Source organism: Gadus chalcogrammus, chromosome 18, assembly GCF_026213295.1.
Source record: "Gadus chalcogrammus isolate NIFS_2021 chromosome 18, NIFS_Gcha_1.0, whole genome shotgun sequence".
Taxonomy (NCBI): domain Eukaryota; kingdom Metazoa; phylum Chordata; class Actinopteri; order Gadiformes; family Gadidae; genus Gadus; species Gadus chalcogrammus.
Genome location: NC_079429.1, coordinates 1,008,055 through 1,026,554, shown reverse-complemented (window position 1 = coordinate 1,026,554; position 18,500 = coordinate 1,008,055). Strand labels below are relative to the sequence as shown.

General features: G+C 47.7%; 2 protein-coding genes across 2 annotated transcripts; both read left to right on the top strand.

Moving 5' to 3' along the window:
- The first annotated feature begins 1,563 nt into the window (after positions 1-1,563).
- Positions 1,564-4,593, top strand: LOC130371711 (uncharacterized). The gene is made up of 5 exons (XM_056577570.1): positions 1,564-1,732; positions 1,961-2,092; positions 2,146-2,229; positions 3,721-3,854; positions 4,136-4,593. Exons 1-5 carry the CDS (start codon positions 1,587-1,589, stop codon positions 4,378-4,380), a joined length of 741 nt encoding a protein of 246 aa, XP_056433545.1. The 5' UTR covers positions 1,564-1,586; the 3' UTR covers positions 4,381-4,593.
- Positions 4,594-12,735: 8,142 nt separating this feature from the next.
- Positions 12,736-17,724, top strand: LOC130371710 (ankyrin repeat and SOCS box protein 3-like). The gene is made up of 9 exons (XM_056577568.1): positions 12,736-12,939; positions 13,175-13,342; positions 13,436-13,545; positions 13,846-13,978; positions 14,398-14,575; positions 14,894-15,133; positions 15,358-15,627; positions 16,699-16,832; positions 17,124-17,724. Exons 1-9 carry the CDS (start codon positions 12,765-12,767, stop codon positions 17,303-17,305), a joined length of 1,590 nt encoding a protein of 529 aa, XP_056433543.1. The 5' UTR covers positions 12,736-12,764; the 3' UTR covers positions 17,306-17,724.
- Positions 17,725-18,500: the final 776 nt, after the last annotated feature.

Sequence of the window (18,500 nt, the reverse complement as noted above, 5' to 3'; positions counted from 1 at the left end):
GATAAACCAGCGACGGCCATGGCGCTCATTAGAAAGGGGGGAAGCAGTCCATGTAACAGATGCCTCTGGGCAGTCTTGCATTCACTTGCCTCCGCTCAGGTTAGAACCTCACCACCCTTACTGCCCTCTTGTTTCTAATCACCAGCTAGGGGCTGGAAGTTTGTTTAAGCTTGTCTAAAAGCAAATTCTACTTCTTGCAAAGAAGTTGTAGAATAACCAAGCCACCAGTTTATAAAAGGTCTCTCTCTCTCTCTCTCCTCTCTCTATCTCTCCTCTCTCATCTCTCTCTCTCTCCTCTCTCATCTCTCTCATCTCCTCTCCTCTCCTCTCTCATCTCTCTCATCTCCTCTCCTCTCTCTCTCTCTCTCTCTCTCTCTCTCTCTCCTCTCTCTCTCTCTCTCTCTCTCTCTCTCTCTCTCTCCCCCATTACCATCTCAGGGTTCTAGTGAGCTAGTTCCATGCTGTTACGCTTTGGTGCGCTCAACCTTCGCAACGTGGAACAGAAGACGGCCTATTATTCTAGCAGCCTGAGCACGGTCACCACGAATGTCTGGAGATGTTGGCCGATGCAGGTGAGCTCACATCTCCCCTATGGCCAGAAGTACCATCAAGGCCAGACCACTCTTGTCACCCTCTAAGGTGCAAATTGCCTCCGATAACTCCCAACAGCAACTACAGAATGGTAGCCAACACCAATTCTATACGTTCGGCAAGCAAAAGTAATCTGACCACTGCTAACCACCATCACCAGGTAGAGCACGCTGACCGTTGGTTGGTCGTAGGACGTTTTCTTGTTGGCCGACTATATACAGCTATTGGTTAGAATTTGGGGGTCACTTCGGGCTGCGTGCTAAAGTTGGATGTGGAGTTAATTGGTGCAGTGTGAGAGCTTCTAGATACTATTTTGTAAATACTTCTAATATCCATTAGCGTCTCAGTAGCACCTGGAGAGAGTTCCCTAAACTTTGGATTGAAACTTTGTTAACAAAAGGCGCAAACGTTGAGATCCAAGCGATGGACGGGGGCACTCCCCTGTTTGGCCGCCACGGAGGCTCAGTCGGAGCCATGCGTCGATGCGCTGCTGAAACACGGAGCAGATCCAAATGTTGGAGTGCCGCGAATACTGGCCTCCGCTCGCCATCCATGCTGCCGCTGGGGGGGACAACGTCAAGTGAGTCCACGTCAGTAACCCAGAGATTCCAATGTCCACTGAATATGAAACCCAGGTAGGGGTGCTAACACAGTGCTGGAGTACACCAGTCGTTTGTGGTCATTTTTCCGTCATGCGTGATATATATTCTGTTATAGATTTTGGCAATGTTTAGAGCAGGATATTGAAACATTCCAAGATGTAGCCAAATGAAAACTTTATACATTGTTGTGCATGATTCTGGATATTCCCACTCCGATATGAACCATGGTGATCACTGGGTGTGTACTCACTGGTACGGCCCCTGACCGACCTTTATCCGTCTCCCTCCGTCCAATCAGCATCCTGCGGCGGCTGGCGGCGGTGACGCGGCGGGGGCTGGGCAGCGGGGAGGGGGAGGTTGAGCCCCGTGTTCTTTGTGCTGGAGAAGCCCGAGATGCTGGAGGTCCTGCTGAAGGAGGGCTTCAGCCCCGAGCCCCAGGCCGGCTGGGAAAACTGGGAATACGAGCATGATTACGACGCAGATTCCCCGCTGGGCCTGGTCCTGTACTACATGGTGGCCGAGCCAGGGTTGAATCATAGGTAAAAAACTAGAATACACCTTGAAAACTTAGAGTTAACACCTGTCATCACTGTTGAGGACACGTTTTTCAAGGTAAGGCGAAAAGAAACAGTGTTTTGTTATTAATTATTTGAGAAGCCAGCCTTCTCCCCACTCCACTCCGGTGGTGTACGGTGCATTTCAACCGGTCTACGGTGTCGGTAGACACATCTTTCAAACTTTTATACCCCCCCCCCCCCCCCCACCAGTCGGTGCATGAGCCTCCTGATGCAGGCGGGGGCGCCCCTGACAGAGGAGTGCTGGCGGTTGAGTCTATCGGACCGTGCGTGCTGGACCTGCTGCTGGCCCAGAGGTGTGAGGACCAGGGGAAGGGCCCCGGGGCCCCGCCCCCTGCTGTCCGGCGAGGAGCTGGAGGCGCTCGTGAGCGTGGCAGAGGAGGACGCCACGGAGGCGGCTCCTGGCTCCCGGCCTTGCTGGAGAGTGGGCTGGACCCCAACGCTCTGCTGGTGCCCGCCTTGTAAGACTTCCTCCCCTCTCTCCACCAGCGTACCAGAGGCTCGTCTTACAAGGGGCTTTTTTGATCCTTTCCAGGGCAGTTTTATTACATGATGGGAAACACCTTTTTTCTTTGGGACCTGACGGACCAATCTTCAATGACTCCAATGATTCTTATTCAGTCAAACTTTATTTAAAAAAAATTCACAACAAAGGACAACTAAAGCCACAGCTTGTACTCAACCTAGAGCAGGAACAGGGAGCCCATTTTCTTCCACACAGAGACGGGTGGAGTAGTTTGCGATGCAAGGCTAGTTCTACATCAGCGGCAGCCATCTTTGTTGTTGAAAATGCCTACAAGGCAACCTTCTGCATTGTCATCGCACTATCCCGCCTCATATTAGATAAACGGTTGTGATTGGTTGGTCTATCTTGTACCGGGCAGAAAACATTTTTTATGGGAGGGGAGCCAGAACGTATCTGCAGAGAAACATGAGCTTGCAGGATTCGTCTGGTCTCCAGGCTATAGAGAGGGAGTCATCAGATCTAATGTAAACCAGTCTGCTAGTGGTGCTGGGTTTAGGATAGTTATGACATTAGCTGTGTTCGAAATCGTTCCCTATCATGGATGTAGTGCACTAAATAGGGTGCACGCCATTTTGTAGGGTGTTCGAAATCTCAGTGGTCCACTATATAGGGCACTATATAGTAGACTTAAAATAGGGTACATACGATGTTCCCTATGTTACTCCCGTATACCACAATGCAATGCGGCTGTTTTTTCCGGAGGAGAAGAAGAAGCTGAATAACCGCGAGAAAACTAATACATTTAATGATGGAGTCTCCGGCTTTCGTTTAGAAATGTCAACAATTTATTTGGGATTTAACATAGAATATTTAACATTCAACATCAATACAACCTCCAGCTTTCCTCGTGAGTGCCTGGTATGTTTACAGGATGTGGGCGCATCTGTCTGCGTCACACAAATACCCGGCGCATTTACTGACGCAAATGACGTTTAGAAATATTCAGCGTAGTGTCCGAATTCTCGTTCCCTATTCCCTATATAGTGCACTAAATCATATACACTATATAGGGAATAGGGAACGAGTGTATAGGGAACGATTTCGAACACAGCTATAGTGTCTAATCGGGATCGACCGATATGGATTTTTTAGGTCCGATACGATACCGTTTTTTTTCCATCAGCCTTAGCCGATGACCGAAACGCCGATACCGATTTTCTTGAGCCGATATTTGGATACTGCTTTTGCTCCCTCAATTTACATCATAAAGATTACACAATAATGATGATGTAACAAATGTTACAAGTCTCAATTTAAAACAGGAACATTTATTGAATCATCTGTAGATCTTGCCGTGAAAAAATCGGTCAAAATAAAATCGGCCGATGCCGATACACGTTAAAAACGCAGATATCGGCCGTACACTAGTGTCTAATATCTCCAGGCTCTGGTGATAGTTTATACCCCTCTGCTTTGCCCCCCCCAGTCTGGAGGAAGCCCCCAGCGAGGCGCTCACCTACCTCCTAGAGATGGTGGACCGGTCCACTCTGGGCCGGCTGCTGAGAGACGTCCTGGAGCAGCGGCAGAAGATGAAGACCTGGACGCCTCCCGCTCACCTCGGTCAGCACCGCAACACACGCACCGCACACGCACACGCACACGCACACCACACACACACACACACACACACACACACACACACACACACACACACACACACACACACACACACACACACACACACACGCACACACACACAGTATTATTTAGCAATTTTGTCCAATTCAAATTGATTTCCTTGTGTGTTTAACCTTCCTCATCACAACCGCTCCTCCGCACCACTTCTCTCTCTCAGTGTATCGCTGCTTTGTGGAGTTCAAACCGTGTGTGTGTTCTTGTAGAGTGGGTGCCCCCGCTCTTCCACCTGTGTCGGCTGCGGCTGCGGGCCCCACCTGGGTCCAGACGTGCTGATGAGGAGCCTGGCGGTGACCCAGCTGCCCGTTCCTCTTCTTCTCCACGACCACCTGCTGTTTGCAGACATCAAAGCACCAGGGGACCCCCACTCAGGATCACCGTCCGACTAAAAACTGGTTCGGTCCGGTTTGGTTATCCGATCGAAGTGTTCTTATCTTATAATATAGTGTAATCTGTTGGGTTTGTGTATATAATGTTAAAAAGGGCTTTTGGTTCATCTTGTGTGTTAATAATAAATGTGATAATTATTTATAAAAAAGAAAACGTTCTGCCTCAAGAAAAATGTAATGTTAAAATGTAAACGATAAACAGGACTGTATTTCTATCGATCCAGAGTATACTTTGCACTGCTGATTCACTTTCAATAAATAATCTGTTCAGTAAAACTCGTTCATCATCTTTAAGGCAGAAAACGCTTTGCTGCGTTGTTTGTGTTTGGGTCGCTTTCAGACGGATTCCGTCAGAAAGCATATTTGTTTTTAGTCCTGCATACAAGATGCTGATTGGCTGTGGAAATTCACACCGAGCCACCCAGTCACTCAAGTATCACGCAGAACTCGAACTTGGGGGGAACTCGCTGTAGAAAAAACTAATAAATGCATATATACATAAATATTACATTTCAAAGTAAATCCGGGGCTGCATTGGTTCCATTGGCTCCGCCCGCCTAAGTACTTCTGCTCAATTTTAATTTCCCTTCAGTACTGGGTCTGGGTCTGCGGTATAGAGGGACGAAGTAACGCCCCTTCCGGTAGAGCCCATGGGACCTATGAGATAGAAAAATATGAGTGGGTTTCAATGGAGACAAAGTAGCCCATCTTGGAGCCCTCTCATCCACGATTAGTACGATGTCTCCCTCTCCCACATTACTCCTCTTCTCCAGACACTTCTGCCTTTCTTGAAGTAGGGGCAATTATTCTCTGGATCAGCGCTTCCAGAAGCTGTCAGAGATATACTGCACCTGCCTCCCTCTTTGTTTTGAATATAGATCCTGCTCCTCATGGAAGGTGTGACTTTGGCTGAACTCAATGATCACAGTTTATGCTCTTCTGAGATCCTTGGCAGACAAACGGGTTCCTTTCAAGGTAGATCTCCATTTCTGCATATGGTTCTCAACTGTCTTGATTTTCATATCTTGACTTTCTGAAGACTGGGCTTGAGACTCAAACGTCTTCCTTGTTACGCTCAGACTTCGAAGCAGCTCCTTCAGCCTCAACATCCAGGCGACCGCCTTCTACAGACTGTGCCAGTCGGAGTAGTGAAGAGTGAGCTTGAAGGGGGTCTGTGCTTGAGTCGACAGTCTTTATAATGTTCACACTGGTCGTACGCTTCACATCAGTGTCGTCTTCACTTATCTCTCTTGAGAACTCTGATAGGACAGGCCAGTGAGACTCACTCTTGGCTAGGAAGTCAGGACCTTCAATCCAGTTCTGACACTTGATGAAGTGCTCTGCATTCAATCCTCTTGATGCGTGATCAGCTGGGTAAGAAGCCGTGTTGACATACTTAATGGTGCTGGCCTTGTGTTCTCTCTGATTGTCGACACACGTGGTGGTTTCTGTCGATAGCACAGACTCTTTAAGGTCCATCCCAAGCTCTCGCTTGATGAGTGTATCCACTTTCACCGCAATGGTTGCCGCGGTGAGCTTGAAGCGTGTGACTGTGAATGATTTAAGCGGCGTCACTCTGGCTTTTCCTAGAAGAAACGAGCAATGAACTCGACCGTGGCTGTTCTCGACGTGGAGGCAAGTGACGACGCCGTAGCCCTTCTCGCTAGCGTCGGAGAAATGATGAAGTTGTGCTGACGTTACTGGACCAAAACACTCTGGCTTGATGCACGTCCTGACAGAAAAGCTAGCAAACTGGCTCAGATCAGACAGCCAGGCGAACCATCTGTTTGCCACATCTTCTGGAAACTCTTCATCCCAGGTAAGTTTAAGAGAAGAATGAACAAAGACAGGAATCCAAAAGGTTCGTATACCGAGCTTAAGACCGAGAGGATACCTGGTGATTTTCACGTGAGCATGGAACTTTAAGGAATCTGAATCTATGCACCAGTCCATTCCAAGGGCCCTTTCCATGGGTGGTTCATCCCGGTCCAGGTCTAGATTTTTGGGCTCAGTCTCATTCCATTGCTCACTGTCTCAACCCTACATCTCAACCCTAACCCTAACCCTTACCCTCATAGCTCATGCTCATTGCTACCCCTAACCGATCCCCTACATATGGGACAACCCTACCCTGTGACGTCATCAAACCCTACCCTGTGACGTCGTATATACAGACGCGACGAGTTTGACGCTGGTTCATTTCACAATGCCTTCTTCAGCTGCAGTGTTTTCTCTAGCTTGGGTGTTAAACATCTTTCTGAGGTTGAACGCCAATCGGAGCAATCCAAGAAGAAGAAGAGTTTACCAAGGATGTCTTCGACACATGGGAATGCTTGTGGATCGGTTTGAGGAATGTAGAACAGACGTTCTACATGCGTTTAGTTGTAGTTATCCTAGCCACAACATGCCAAATACTGACGTAAATTTCTTGGCTCAACCCCGTTTTAATACATCATGCAATTTAAAGAAAAAAGACTGTCTGAATAGCGACACATGCATTGTATGTAACTACTAATGCATTTTTGGTTCACCCCCCCCCCCCCCCCCAAACGATCTCCAAACAATTTGGATCGTTTGGGGATGGGGAAGGAAACGCCATGTATATCTGGAATTGTTTTCCCCGCAGTTGCAAGTCATAAAAACTCATTTTCAGAGTAAATGATGTGAACTTATTTCCTTTTCCAGACCGAGGGTCCGCACTCCGCAGTACTGCAAGCTGAATCAGAACGTGCCCATACTGCGGTTGTGGTTCAACGTCGAGCTTGAGCTGAAGCGGGACTTCCGCCTCAGCAGACGAGCCATGCATGTCTGCAGAGGCTTCTACGGAGGGACATGGACCATGGTTGGGGTCAGGACCTCGAAGTCCTCATCTATGTGTACTGGCTGGCTCATGGACTTTCGTATCGGGTTGTATCCAGCGTGTTCAATGTGCCAAGATCCACAGTCCATCGGATCGTCCTCAGAGTGGCACACAGCATATGGGTCAACCTGAAGCGAGCCATCTGTTTCCCACACGCAGGAGAGCTTCAGGCAATTGGGCAAGGATTTGCCCAGATTTCAGGGAGCCCTGCCTTCGGCAATGTTGTGGGCGCGATAGATGGCTGCCACGTCAGGATCACGCCCCCTCTACTGCACAGAATCGACTATTTGAATTACAAAGGGTTCTTTTCGTTAAATATGCAGGACATTTGTAATTCTGATGGTCGCTTTCCTGATATATTTGTTGGCTACCCAGGGTCAGTTCATGACACAAGAATAATGAAAAACAGCAGTTTTTACACGGAAAAACGGTCCCCTCCCCCTAGTTACATTCTTCTGGGTGATGGCGGTTATCCCTGTTTAAATACGCCCATCTGCCTAATAACCCCGTACAAAGAGCCCATTCGTGGAGAGGTACAGGGGCCATTCAAGGGGGCGCAGCATCATTGAACGGGCGTTGGGAATGATGAAGACCCGATGGAGGTCGACCCTTTTCCGTGCCCTGGAGGTTCGGCCGTCTTTTGCCCCACTTGTTATTGCGTCCTGTGCCTTTCTCCACAATGTGTGCCTTGAAAATGGCGACATGCTAGAGCCAGATGCGGATGCTGAACTAGAAATGCTTGACCCCCAACCTCCCCGTGGCCCCCTAGCAGATAACCAGACCCTTGGTAATGTTACAAGAGAAACACTGGCTGCCATTGTCTCGGGCAACGAGCAAGACCCATTGTAAAGATGTTTAACCTGAAATGGTATGTATATTTTGTAATTGGCATGTTTAAATAAAGGATTTTTTTAATAGTATTTGTCCCTCGTAATATACCTTTATTTTGAATGTCACTTAGCTACATGTTAAAGGTGGTATTAGATAATAATCGGTTAAAGGTTGGGTATGCGATTTGCGAAACGGCAGCAGATTTTGAAAATACACAACTCAAATAGTCCTACCCCCTCTCCTTCAACGCTGACTCTGACTCCACCCATTCCAAGTACCTGGACGCGCAATCATGCACGAGCGCGAACAGAGATGCGCGAGAGCGAGCCAGGCTAGCGTAGATTTTCGTTTAACAACATGGCACTACATTCAGCTGTAAATTGCACCCAGTACCGCGGAAAGTAGGGGTGCTGGGGGTGCTGCAACACCCCCTGTCCGAGGCCCTGTCTTATCACAGAAAACGATCATTGCTAAAAACTCCGGCCAAAGTGGAGATTTCTGAAAACGCCGGTTATGTGTTGTCGTGTCAACGGGGAGAAACGGGATTTTAGGTTCTGAAGCGTCACATTATGCACCAGGAAGTGCTTAACGTCATGTGAGCGCCCGCTGTACCGTATTGGTCCGAATATAAACACAAACCCCATTGTAAGACGACCTATATTTGGAAAAAAGATTTGAAGACCAGATCTTGTTTTTATGAATAAATAAATTGTATTCATTGAAATAATATACGAAAATAAAAAGGCATAGAATAAAACACTGCATTGCCACTAAACAGTAGCGCAAATAGGCCGTACTGATGTGTACACCAAAGACTATTCCTGACACTCCTCTGCCCCGCTGTGTTCGCTCTGGCTGTGGTCGCTCCGAACTGTTTCGGCCCGTGGCAAAGCGAGTCATCCTCGCTGCTGTCCAAGGCATTTTGAGACGCAGCATTTATTTAATGCTCATATGACCTAGTGCTGAAAAAAGGTTATATGAAAAAGTGTGAGGGTAGCGGTGGTGCGCTAAACTTGTTCTGTGAGCAGCTGGATTTGAACCATGGTGTGAAGGAAGTGAACACAACGATCGATTTTCAACTGTGCGCGCATGCACTGGTGTAATTGAGCTGCGCTGCTATATATCTTTTTTATCAATGTAACGAGTTGCGAGTCTAGTGCAGGCTGAGTTTTTTTTTTCCAGCACCCCCTGCTGAGAATACGTTCTCGCGGCTATGGTTGCACGGTGCACCAGATGTTATAAACATTAAACGGTCACATAAATCATTGCTATTTTTAGAAAATGTATGTTTGTTTCATATAATTGTATTGGAAGTCCTGGTTTCACTAGGGTTGCCGCGGTGTGGAGATTTTCACAACGAGTAATAAACTCGTCTCAACACCGGCATTACCGAGTATAAACAGTATAAACTTTGAAACTAGGTCAACCGCCACACAAGCATCGTTTTTTAGACCCTTCTCGTCCTTCAGTTGCCGCCAACGTTCGAAAGCAGCGCCTTGGATTATTCTTGATTACAGTTTTTCTCTTTCAGCGTTTTTATTATCAATTACTCTCTGAAAAAGAGTTTTCCTTCTCTTTGCTGGTGGCGGTGGTGGTGGTGGTGGGGATGGTGGCATCTTGTCTGCCATGGAAATTGTCTTCTACTGCTAGGTCCAAATGTGGATTAACTAGTTCCAGTAGCTACCGCAGGATAACAACAAACAGGAGCTTGCTCTGGGTCACGAGCTCTGGGTCACGAGTACTGCACGAAGGGGTCGCGCGCGGGGCGCGGGGGAGGGGGAGTGCAGTACGACCGTTTGATTGACGACTGTCCAATGCAACTCGGTGGCAATGCAAATGATTGGCTGCAGTTTTTCGAGCCCTGCCCGTTCCACAGATGATTGACTTGTTTAATTTTCATGTCAGTACTTCTAACTCAGTGGCTGTAAGTGGGTTATGATAAGGATTTCAAGTAATTTTGCAAAAATGGCCAAAAAAGCGAATTCCATACCCAACCTTTAAGAACAATAACACTTTAGAAGAAACACTGAAACACACATCTAAAAATATACACACACGCATCTAAAAATACACACACACGCATCTAAAAATACACACACACACACACTCTCAGCTTTTTGAGAGAATGGTGGAGAATCACATCTTCTCCACCATTCTCTCAAAAAGTGCGATGAAGCGGTCTGTATATTCCCACAATCTAATATTCCAATATGAGCGGTCGAGAAGGACTAGGTTTGAAATGACCAGTTGTATAAAGTAACAAAACCTGAGTTGTGTGCAAAGAACCAATGGGCCTCGATACCGGACACCTCTTGTGTTTCCCACTACCGTTCCACATTTACTTAGCATACACTTATCTTCCTGCCCTGTATTGCCAGTTTATTACAATTAAATGACGTTAACATTACAATAAATGAGGCACCCGCAGGAGGGGCCTTTTGTCTTTCACAAAGCCCTCCTCGTCCCACACTCTCTGGAGCCATATGCCCCTGTTAAGTGGCCCCTTAAATGTACGTTCAGTTCGCGTTCACCTTTTGAAAGGCAAATGATGTGACCGAGAGACATGTAAATGAACCTCAGGATGTACGCAATCGTTGACCGTGCCTTCAAGGAGGCCAGATAAGTGTTTAACGTTTGGCTCTATTGCAACAATACTTACCTTATATACTTTACTTTTATATCTTAGTAAACTGAGAAGTAGACTGAGGTCATTGAACATTGAGGGATAACTGTCTCTTTGGTATCCTGTCACCCTAGTGATGTCTGACGTAATCAATAAATAAGGGGTTATGAATGACAAAGGGAATCCCTGTGAACAGAGCCCTTTGTCAACAAGGCTTCTTTCCACGCTGGTATCAAACATCTGGGCAAGATGTTATTTAAAGGCTCAATAATTTTCTCCCATGATATCCATTATCATACAATTTCATGCTTCATTTTGCATTACTTGGCAAATGTGATTGTAGCTAATATGATAACGTACCATTGTTGTGGGATCCTCACTGAATGAGGCCACTACCACCACAGGGTCTATGGAGGGCCTGGACCCCAACACCTCATGCATATCCCCGTAAAACTGCCATGAGGCAGCAGTCACCTCGCCCCCACCTGTCCCGGATCCCGTTTTGGGACTCTTCAGGTCCTGCAACAAAGATAAACCACCTCCAGTTAATTGTGATTGGAAAAAAAGGTTTAGATCATGGTCAAATTAACTTATGCATCTCCTCAAAACAATTAGACAATTACCTTGTAGCGTTTCTTCAGGTTCTCCCACTTCTTTGAGGCCTGCTGTAGGGTTACATGTCCCTCCAAACCCAGTTCTTTTACCAATTGCCTGTGTCATAAAAAAAAGTTAAGGGTTAGTTATATTAATAGAATGAAAAAGACAAAAAAGACTGTTGTATGCGGTAAAGCAACTTTACTCACTCCCAAAGTGATTTCGACGCACTTTTGCACCGGAGAAACTTTGCGTTGTTGGTGGTCCTGAAGGTTATCAATGTCCTCACTTCCTGAGGAGACCCTGGTAGGATAAATGGATATCACGCTAAACATGCAATCGAATGGGCGAAATGGGACATGAAAATAGGGCAAGTGTTGACATGGAACTATCCATGTTGCGGAGATCGCAAGCTAATTCGCTAACTAGCGATTAGTGCATGACAATTCAACCCGCGGTGGTTATGTATCTGGTTATAACGAATGTCTATAATGCATTGAAACTACATTATGATAATGCAATGGTTATCAGAATTGTATTATCTTATTAACGAAGGAATTACTTACATTTGTGGCTCGGTGCCTTCCCGCTTGCTGCCATCTCGCCGAGAATGTTTCTCAAATGGTTTATACCGGTTAACACCGGTTTATAAAAAGAACACACATTCTCACATTGAACTCACATTGATCCACCATTCTCTAAGCATTTTTAAAACAAATTATTACATTACTTGGCAGGGGATATATATAACATTACTTATATAATATTACTAATATAATATAATATATGAATATAAAGCTTATTTTTAACATGGAGTCACACTAACATGGGCGGCCCGCGGTCGGGGAGCTGCCGGGCTCATGTCGTATGATATCCAGATCTTACGAGAGTCCGCGGCCGGGCTGCAGACTATAATTAATAAAATAATTAATAGTTAATTACAGAGAAAACACTTACATTTGTGTTTTTCCAATCCTGTCGCATCTTTTCGCCCTACATCTTGTCTAGGATATTTCTTGATTTTCCGTTTTCTCGCAAGGTATTGTGGGAGCAAGTCAGAACTGAAGCGCTTGTGTGCCCATCGAAAATCTCAATTTTGAGGGGATGTTAGCCCTGCCCCTTACGTTCACGCGCCGGCTTCACGGCGCGTGAACGCGCAACAGCGAGGGGTAGGGCTGAGATTTTCCTTGGAGCAAAGGAATGAGATTCGGAATCGGCCTTAGTGCCTGTCTAATCAGTCACGCGGAGGCAGCAATGTTAGTTTCTCATCCATTTTAGTGGAGATCGGTCCCAACAGCTAAATCTAAACAAGCCAAAACAAAAACCATAGTCGTCCTCCTCACGGAGTTCGTAGCGTTAACTTCAGGAACTTTTTACACTAACGCCTCGTGCCCACTGCCTCCGTCCGTTGACTGATCCCCATTGCATTCCCCATTGCATTGTGGATCCGTGCGAGGCGTAGTGTGTGTTTTTAACACAGTGTGTTAATGAGAAAAAAGGAAAAAATAAGGCAATTTAGGCTATATTTGAGTCAGGAGATGGATGAAGGTCGGTGTGTGTTCACGGCTGCTCGCCGAGGGGACAGAGATCTCCTCCGGACGTTACTCCTCCATCGCTCCGTAGAGGAAAGGAGCGACCGCGGCCTCACGCCGCTGCACGAGGCCGCGCGGGCCGGCGAGACGGGCTGCGTCCGGGAGGTCCTCAGCATGGCAGGCAAGTACTGAGTGTGTGTGTGTGTGTGTGTGTGTGTGTGTGTGTGTGTGTGTGTGTGTGTGTGTGTGTGTGTGTGTGTGTGTGTGTGTGTGTGTGTGTGTGTGTGTGTGTGTGTGTGTGTGTGTGTGTGTGTGTGTGTGTTATAACTAATGAATTCCAAAAATAGGGGATGAAATAAAGTTCTTATGTATCTATCGCCTTTCCTTATTTAAAGTTGTCATCATGCCTTTTACAGCCGCCTCTGGCGTCTACATCGAGTATGTGAACACACGGGCAACCAACGGCCAGACCGCGGTGTTCATGGCCGCAGCCGAGGGCCACACGGACATCGTGAAGCTCCTGGCGACCGCCGGCGCGAACATAAACGACAAGGACGCATCAGGCCTCACGCCGCTCCTCGCCGGTGAGGACCTAGCCTGCGCTCCTACAGTTAAACACTTGGCTTGTTGCTGTGAGAGGGTGTTGATGTGATGGGTTTGTTTTTCTCTGTGTACAGCCGTTTCAAACGATAAACCAGCGACGGCCATGGCGCTCATTAGAAATGGGGGAGCAGTCCATGTAACAGATGCCTCTGGGCAGTCTTGCCTTCACCTTGCCTCCGCTCAGGTAGAACCTCACACCCTTACTGACCTCTTGGTTCTAAACACCAGCTAGGGGCTGGAAGTTTGTTTAAGTTTGCCTAAAAGCAAATTCTACTTCTTGCATAGAAGTTGTAGAATAACCAAGCCACCAGTTTATAAAAGGTCTCTCTCTCTCTCTCTCTCTCTCTCTCTCTCTCTCTCTCTCTCTCTCTCTCTCTCTCTCTCTCTCTCTCTCTCTCTCTCTCTCTCTCTCTCTCTCTCTCTCTCTCTCTCTCTCTCTCTCTCTCTCTCTCTCTCTCTCTCTCTCTCTCCATTACCTTCTCAGGGTTCTAGTGAGCTAGTTTCCATGCTGTTACGCTTTGGTGCGCTCAACCTTCGCAACGTGGAACAGAAGACGGCCTTATATCTAGCAGCTGAGCACGGTCACCACGAATGTCTGGAGATGTTGGCCGCTGCAGGTGAGCTCACATCTCCCTATGGCAGCAGTCGATCAAGGCCAGACCACCCTTGTCACCCTTAAGGTGCAAATTGCCTCCGAAAACTCCCAACATGCAACTACAGAATGTTGGCCAACACCAATTCTATAAATTTGGCAACAAAAGTAATCTGACCACTGCTAACCACCATCACCAGGTAGAGCACGCTGACCGTTGGTTGGTCGTAGGACGTTTCTTGTTGGCGACTATATACGCTATTGGTAGAATTTGGGGGTCACTTCAGTCTGCGTGCTAAAGTTGGATGTTGGAGTTAATTGGGGCAGTGTGAGAGCTTCTAGGTGCTATTTTGTAAATATTCTAATATCCATTAAGAGTCCCAGTAGCGCCTTGGAGAAGTTCCCTAAACTTTGGAGTGAAACTTTGTCTTATCTTAACAAAAGGCGCAAACGTTGAGATCCAAGCGACGGACGGCGGCACTCCCCTGATGGCCGCCACGGAGGCTCAGTCGGAGCCATGCGTCGATGCGCTGCTGAAACACGGAGCAGATCCAAATGTGGAGTCCCGCGAATACGGGCCTCAGCTCGCCATCCATTCTGCCGCTTTAGGGGACAACGTCAAGTGAGTCCACGTCAGTAACCCAGAGATTCCAATGTTCACTGAATATGAAACCCAGGTAGGGGTGCTAACAAGTGCTGGAGTACACCAGTCGTTTGTGGTCATTTTTCCGTCATGCGTGATATATATTCTTTTATAGATTTTGGCAATGTTTAGAGCAGGATATTTGAAACATTCCAAGATGTAGCCAAAATGAAAACTTTATACATTGTTGTGCATGATTCTGGATATTCCCACTCCGAATGAAGCATGGTGATCACTGGTGTGTACTCACTGGTACGGCCCTGACCGACCTTTATCCGTCTCCCTCCGTCCAATCAGCATCCTGCGGCGGCTGGCGGCGGTGACGCGGCGGGGGCTGGGCAGCGGGGAGGGGGAGGTGAGCCCCGTGTTCTTTGTGCTGGAGAATCCCGAGATGCTGGAGGTCCTGCTGAAGGAGGGCTTCAGCCCCGAGCTCCAGGCCGGCTGGGAAAACACGGAATACGAGTATGATTACGACGCAGATTCCCCGCTGGGCCTGGTCCTGTACCACATGGTGGACGACCCAGAGTTGAATCATAGGTAAAACTAGAATACACCTTGAAAACTTAGAGTTAACACCTGTCATCACTGTTGAGGACACGTTTTTCAAGGTAAGGTGAAAAGAAACAGTGTTTTGTTATTAATTATTTGAGCAGCCAGCCTTCTCCCCACTCCACTCCGGTGGTGTACGGTGCATTTCAACGGGTCTACGGTGTCGGTAGACACATCTTTCAAACTTTTATACCCCCCCCCCCCCCCACCAGTCGGTGCATGAGCCTCCTGATGCGGGCGGGGGCGCCCCTGACGGAGGAGTGCTGGAGGCTGAGTCTATCGGACCCGTGCGTGCTGGACCTGCTGCTGGCCCAGAGGTGTGAGGACCAGGGGAAGGGCCCCGGGGCCCGCCCCCTGCTGTCCGGCGAGGAGCTGGAGGCGCTCGTGAGCGTGGCAGAGGAGGACGCCACGGAGGCGGGCTCCTGGCTCCCGGCCCTGCTGGAGAGCGGGCTGGACCCCAACGCTCTGCTGGTGCCCGCCTTGTAAGACTTCCTCCACCTCTCTCCACCAGCGTACCAGAGGCTCGTCTTTACAATTTTTTTTTTATCCTTTCCAGGGCAGTTTATTACATGATGGGAAACACCTTTTTTCTTTGGGACCTGATGGACCAATCTTCAATGACTCCAATGATTCTTATTCAGTCAAACTTTATTTGAAGAAATTCACAAACAAAGGACAACTAAAGCCACAGCTTGTACTCAACCTAGAGCAGGAACAGGGAGCCCATTTTCTTCCACACAGAGACGGGTGGTGTAGTTTGCGATGCAAGGCTAGTTCTACATCAGCGGCAGCCATCTTTGTTGTTGTTGAAAATGCCTACAAGGCAACCTTCTGCATCGTCATCTTACTATCCCGCCTCATATTAGATAAACGGTTGTGATTGGTTGGTCTATCTTGTACCGGGCAGAAAACATTTTTTATGGGAGGGGAGCCAGAACGTATCTGCAGAGAAACATGAGCTTGCAGGATTCGTCTGGTCTCCAGGCTATAGAGAGGGAGTCATCAGATCTAATGTAAACCAGTCTGCTAGTGGTGCTGGGTTTAGGATAGTTATGACATAGTGTCTAATCGGGATCGACCGATATGGATTTTTTAGGTCTGATACCGATACCGTTTTTTTTCCATCAGCCTTAGACAATGACCGAAACGCTGATACCGACTTTCTTGAGCCGATATTTGGATACTGCTTTTGCTCCCTCAATTTACATCATAAAGATTACACAATGATGAATGTAACAAATGTTACAAGTCTCAATTTAAAACGGGAACATTTATTCATCTGTAGATCTTGCCGTGAAAAAATCGGTCAAAATAAAATCGGTCGATGCCGATACACGTTAAAAACGCAAATATCGGCCGTCCACTAGTGTCTAATGTCTCCAGGCTCTGGTGATAGTTTATACCCCTCTGCTTTGCCCCCCCGTCCACTAGTGTCTAATGTCTCCAGGCTCTGGTGATAGTTTATACCCCTCTGCTTTGCCCCCCCGTCCACTAGTGTCTAATATCTCCAGGCTCTGGTGATAGTTTATACCCCTCTGCTTTGCCCCCCCCAGTCTGGAGGAAGCCCCCAGCGAGGCGCTCACCTACCTCCTAGAGACGGTGGACCGGTCCACTCTGGGCCGGCCGCTGAGAGACGTCCTGGAGCAGCGGCAGAAGATGAAGACCTGGACGCCTCCCGCTCACCTCGGTCAGCACCGCAACACACGCACACACACACACACGCACACGCGCACACACACACACACACACACACACACACACACACACACACAGACACACAGACACACACACACGCACACACACACACAGACACACACACACGCACACACACACACAGTATTATTTAGCGATTTTGTCCAATTCAAATTGATTTCCTTGTGTGTTTAACCTTCCTCATCACAACCGCTCCTCCGCACCACTTCTCTCTCTCAGTGTATCGCTGCTTTGTGGAGTTCAAACCGTGTGTGTGTTCTTGTAGAGTGGGTGCCCCCGCTCTTCCACCTGTGTCGGCTGCGGCTGCGGGCCCACCTGGGTCCAGACGTGCTGATGAGGAGCCCGGCGGTGACCCAGCTGCCCGTTCCTCTTCTTCTCCACGACCACCTGCTGTTTGCAGACATCAAAGCACCAGGGGACCCCCACTCAGGATCACCGTCCCACTAAAAACTGGTTCGGTTTGGTCATCCGATCGATGGACAATTTGCAAGTGTTCTTATCTTATATTATAGTATAATCTGTTTGGTTTGTGTATATAATGTTAAAAAGGGCTTTTGGTTCATCTTGTGTGTTAATAATAAATGTGATAATTATTTATAAAAAAGAAAACGTTCTGCCTCAAGAAAAATGTAATGTTAAAATGTAAACGGTAAACAAGACTGTATTTGTATCGATCCAGAGTATACTTTGCACTGCTGATTCACTTTCAATAAATAATCTGTTCAGTAAAACTCGTTCATCATCTTTAAGGCAGAAAACGCTTTGCTGCGTTGTTTGTGTTTGGGTCGCTTTCAGACGAATCCCGTCAGAAAGCATATTTGTTTTTAGTCCTGCATACAAGATGCTGATTGGCTGTGGAAATTCACACCGAGCCCCCCAGCAATCAGTCACTCAAGTATCATGCAGAACTCGAACTTGGGGGGAACTCGCTGTAGAAAAAACGAATAAATGCATATATACATAAATATTACATTTCAAAGTAAATCCGGGGCTGCATTGGCCTGGCTCCGCCCGCCTAAGTACTTCTGCTCAATTTTAATTTCCCTTCAGTGCTGGGTCTGGGTCTGCGGTATAGAGGGGCGAAGTAACGCCCCTTCCGGTAGAGCCCATGGGACCTATGAGATAGAAAAATATGAGTGGGTTTCAATGGAGAGAAAGTAGCCCATCTTGGAGCCCTCTCATCCACGATTAGTACGATGTCTCCCTCTCCCACATTACTCCTCTTCTCCAGACACTTCTGCCTTTCTTGAAGTAGGGGCAAGTATTCTCTGGACCAGCGCTTGCAGAAGCTGTCAGAGATATACTGCACCTGCCTCCCTCTTCGTTTTGAACATAGATCCTGCTTCTGAAACACACCTGGAGGGAGTGCTGGTTTTCCCTTGAGCAGAAGAAGATGATTCGGCGTCAGTGGCTCGAGGTCATCCACGTCATCAGATGAATGGTAAGGGCTCTGCTGTTGATCACTGCTTCTACTTCACACATCACAGTTCATCATTCAGTGACTGGAGCTTCAGAAGGTTGGTAAGTATCTTCCGACTGTTCTTATCTGCCGCTCCCAGATACCACCGTGGTGCCACCCGGCAGGCGGGTTGAAGATCCAAGTGACTCCTCTTTGCAATAGAGCCTCAGAGATCTGAGACTG

Excerpts from the sequence above, each read along its gene's own strand:
- LOC130371711 (XM_056577570.1), top strand. The coding sequence starts at position 1,587 with ATGCTGGAGGTCCTGCTGAAGGAGGGCTTCAGCCCCGAGCCCCAGGCC. Across the intron at positions 2,093-2,145 it reads ACCAGGGGAAGGGCCCCGGG|AGGAGGACGCCACGGAGGCG; the intron begins GCCCCGCCCCCT and ends TGAGCGTGGCAG. Across the intron at positions 3,855-4,135 it reads GACGCCTCCCGCTCACCTCG|AGTGGGTGCCCCCGCTCTTC; the intron begins GTCAGCACCGCA and ends GTGTTCTTGTAG.
- LOC130371710 (XM_056577568.1), top strand. The coding sequence starts at position 12,765 with ATGGATGAAGGTCGGTGTGTGTTCACGGCTGCTCGCCGAGGGGACAGA. Across the intron at positions 13,343-13,435 it reads CCTCACGCCGCTCCTCGCCG|CCGTTTCAAACGATAAACCA; the intron begins GTGAGGACCTAG and ends CTCTGTGTACAG. Across the intron at positions 15,628-16,698 it reads GCTCTGCTGGTGCCCGCCTT|TCTGGAGGAAGCCCCCAGCG; the intron begins GTAAGACTTCCT and ends TGCCCCCCCCAG.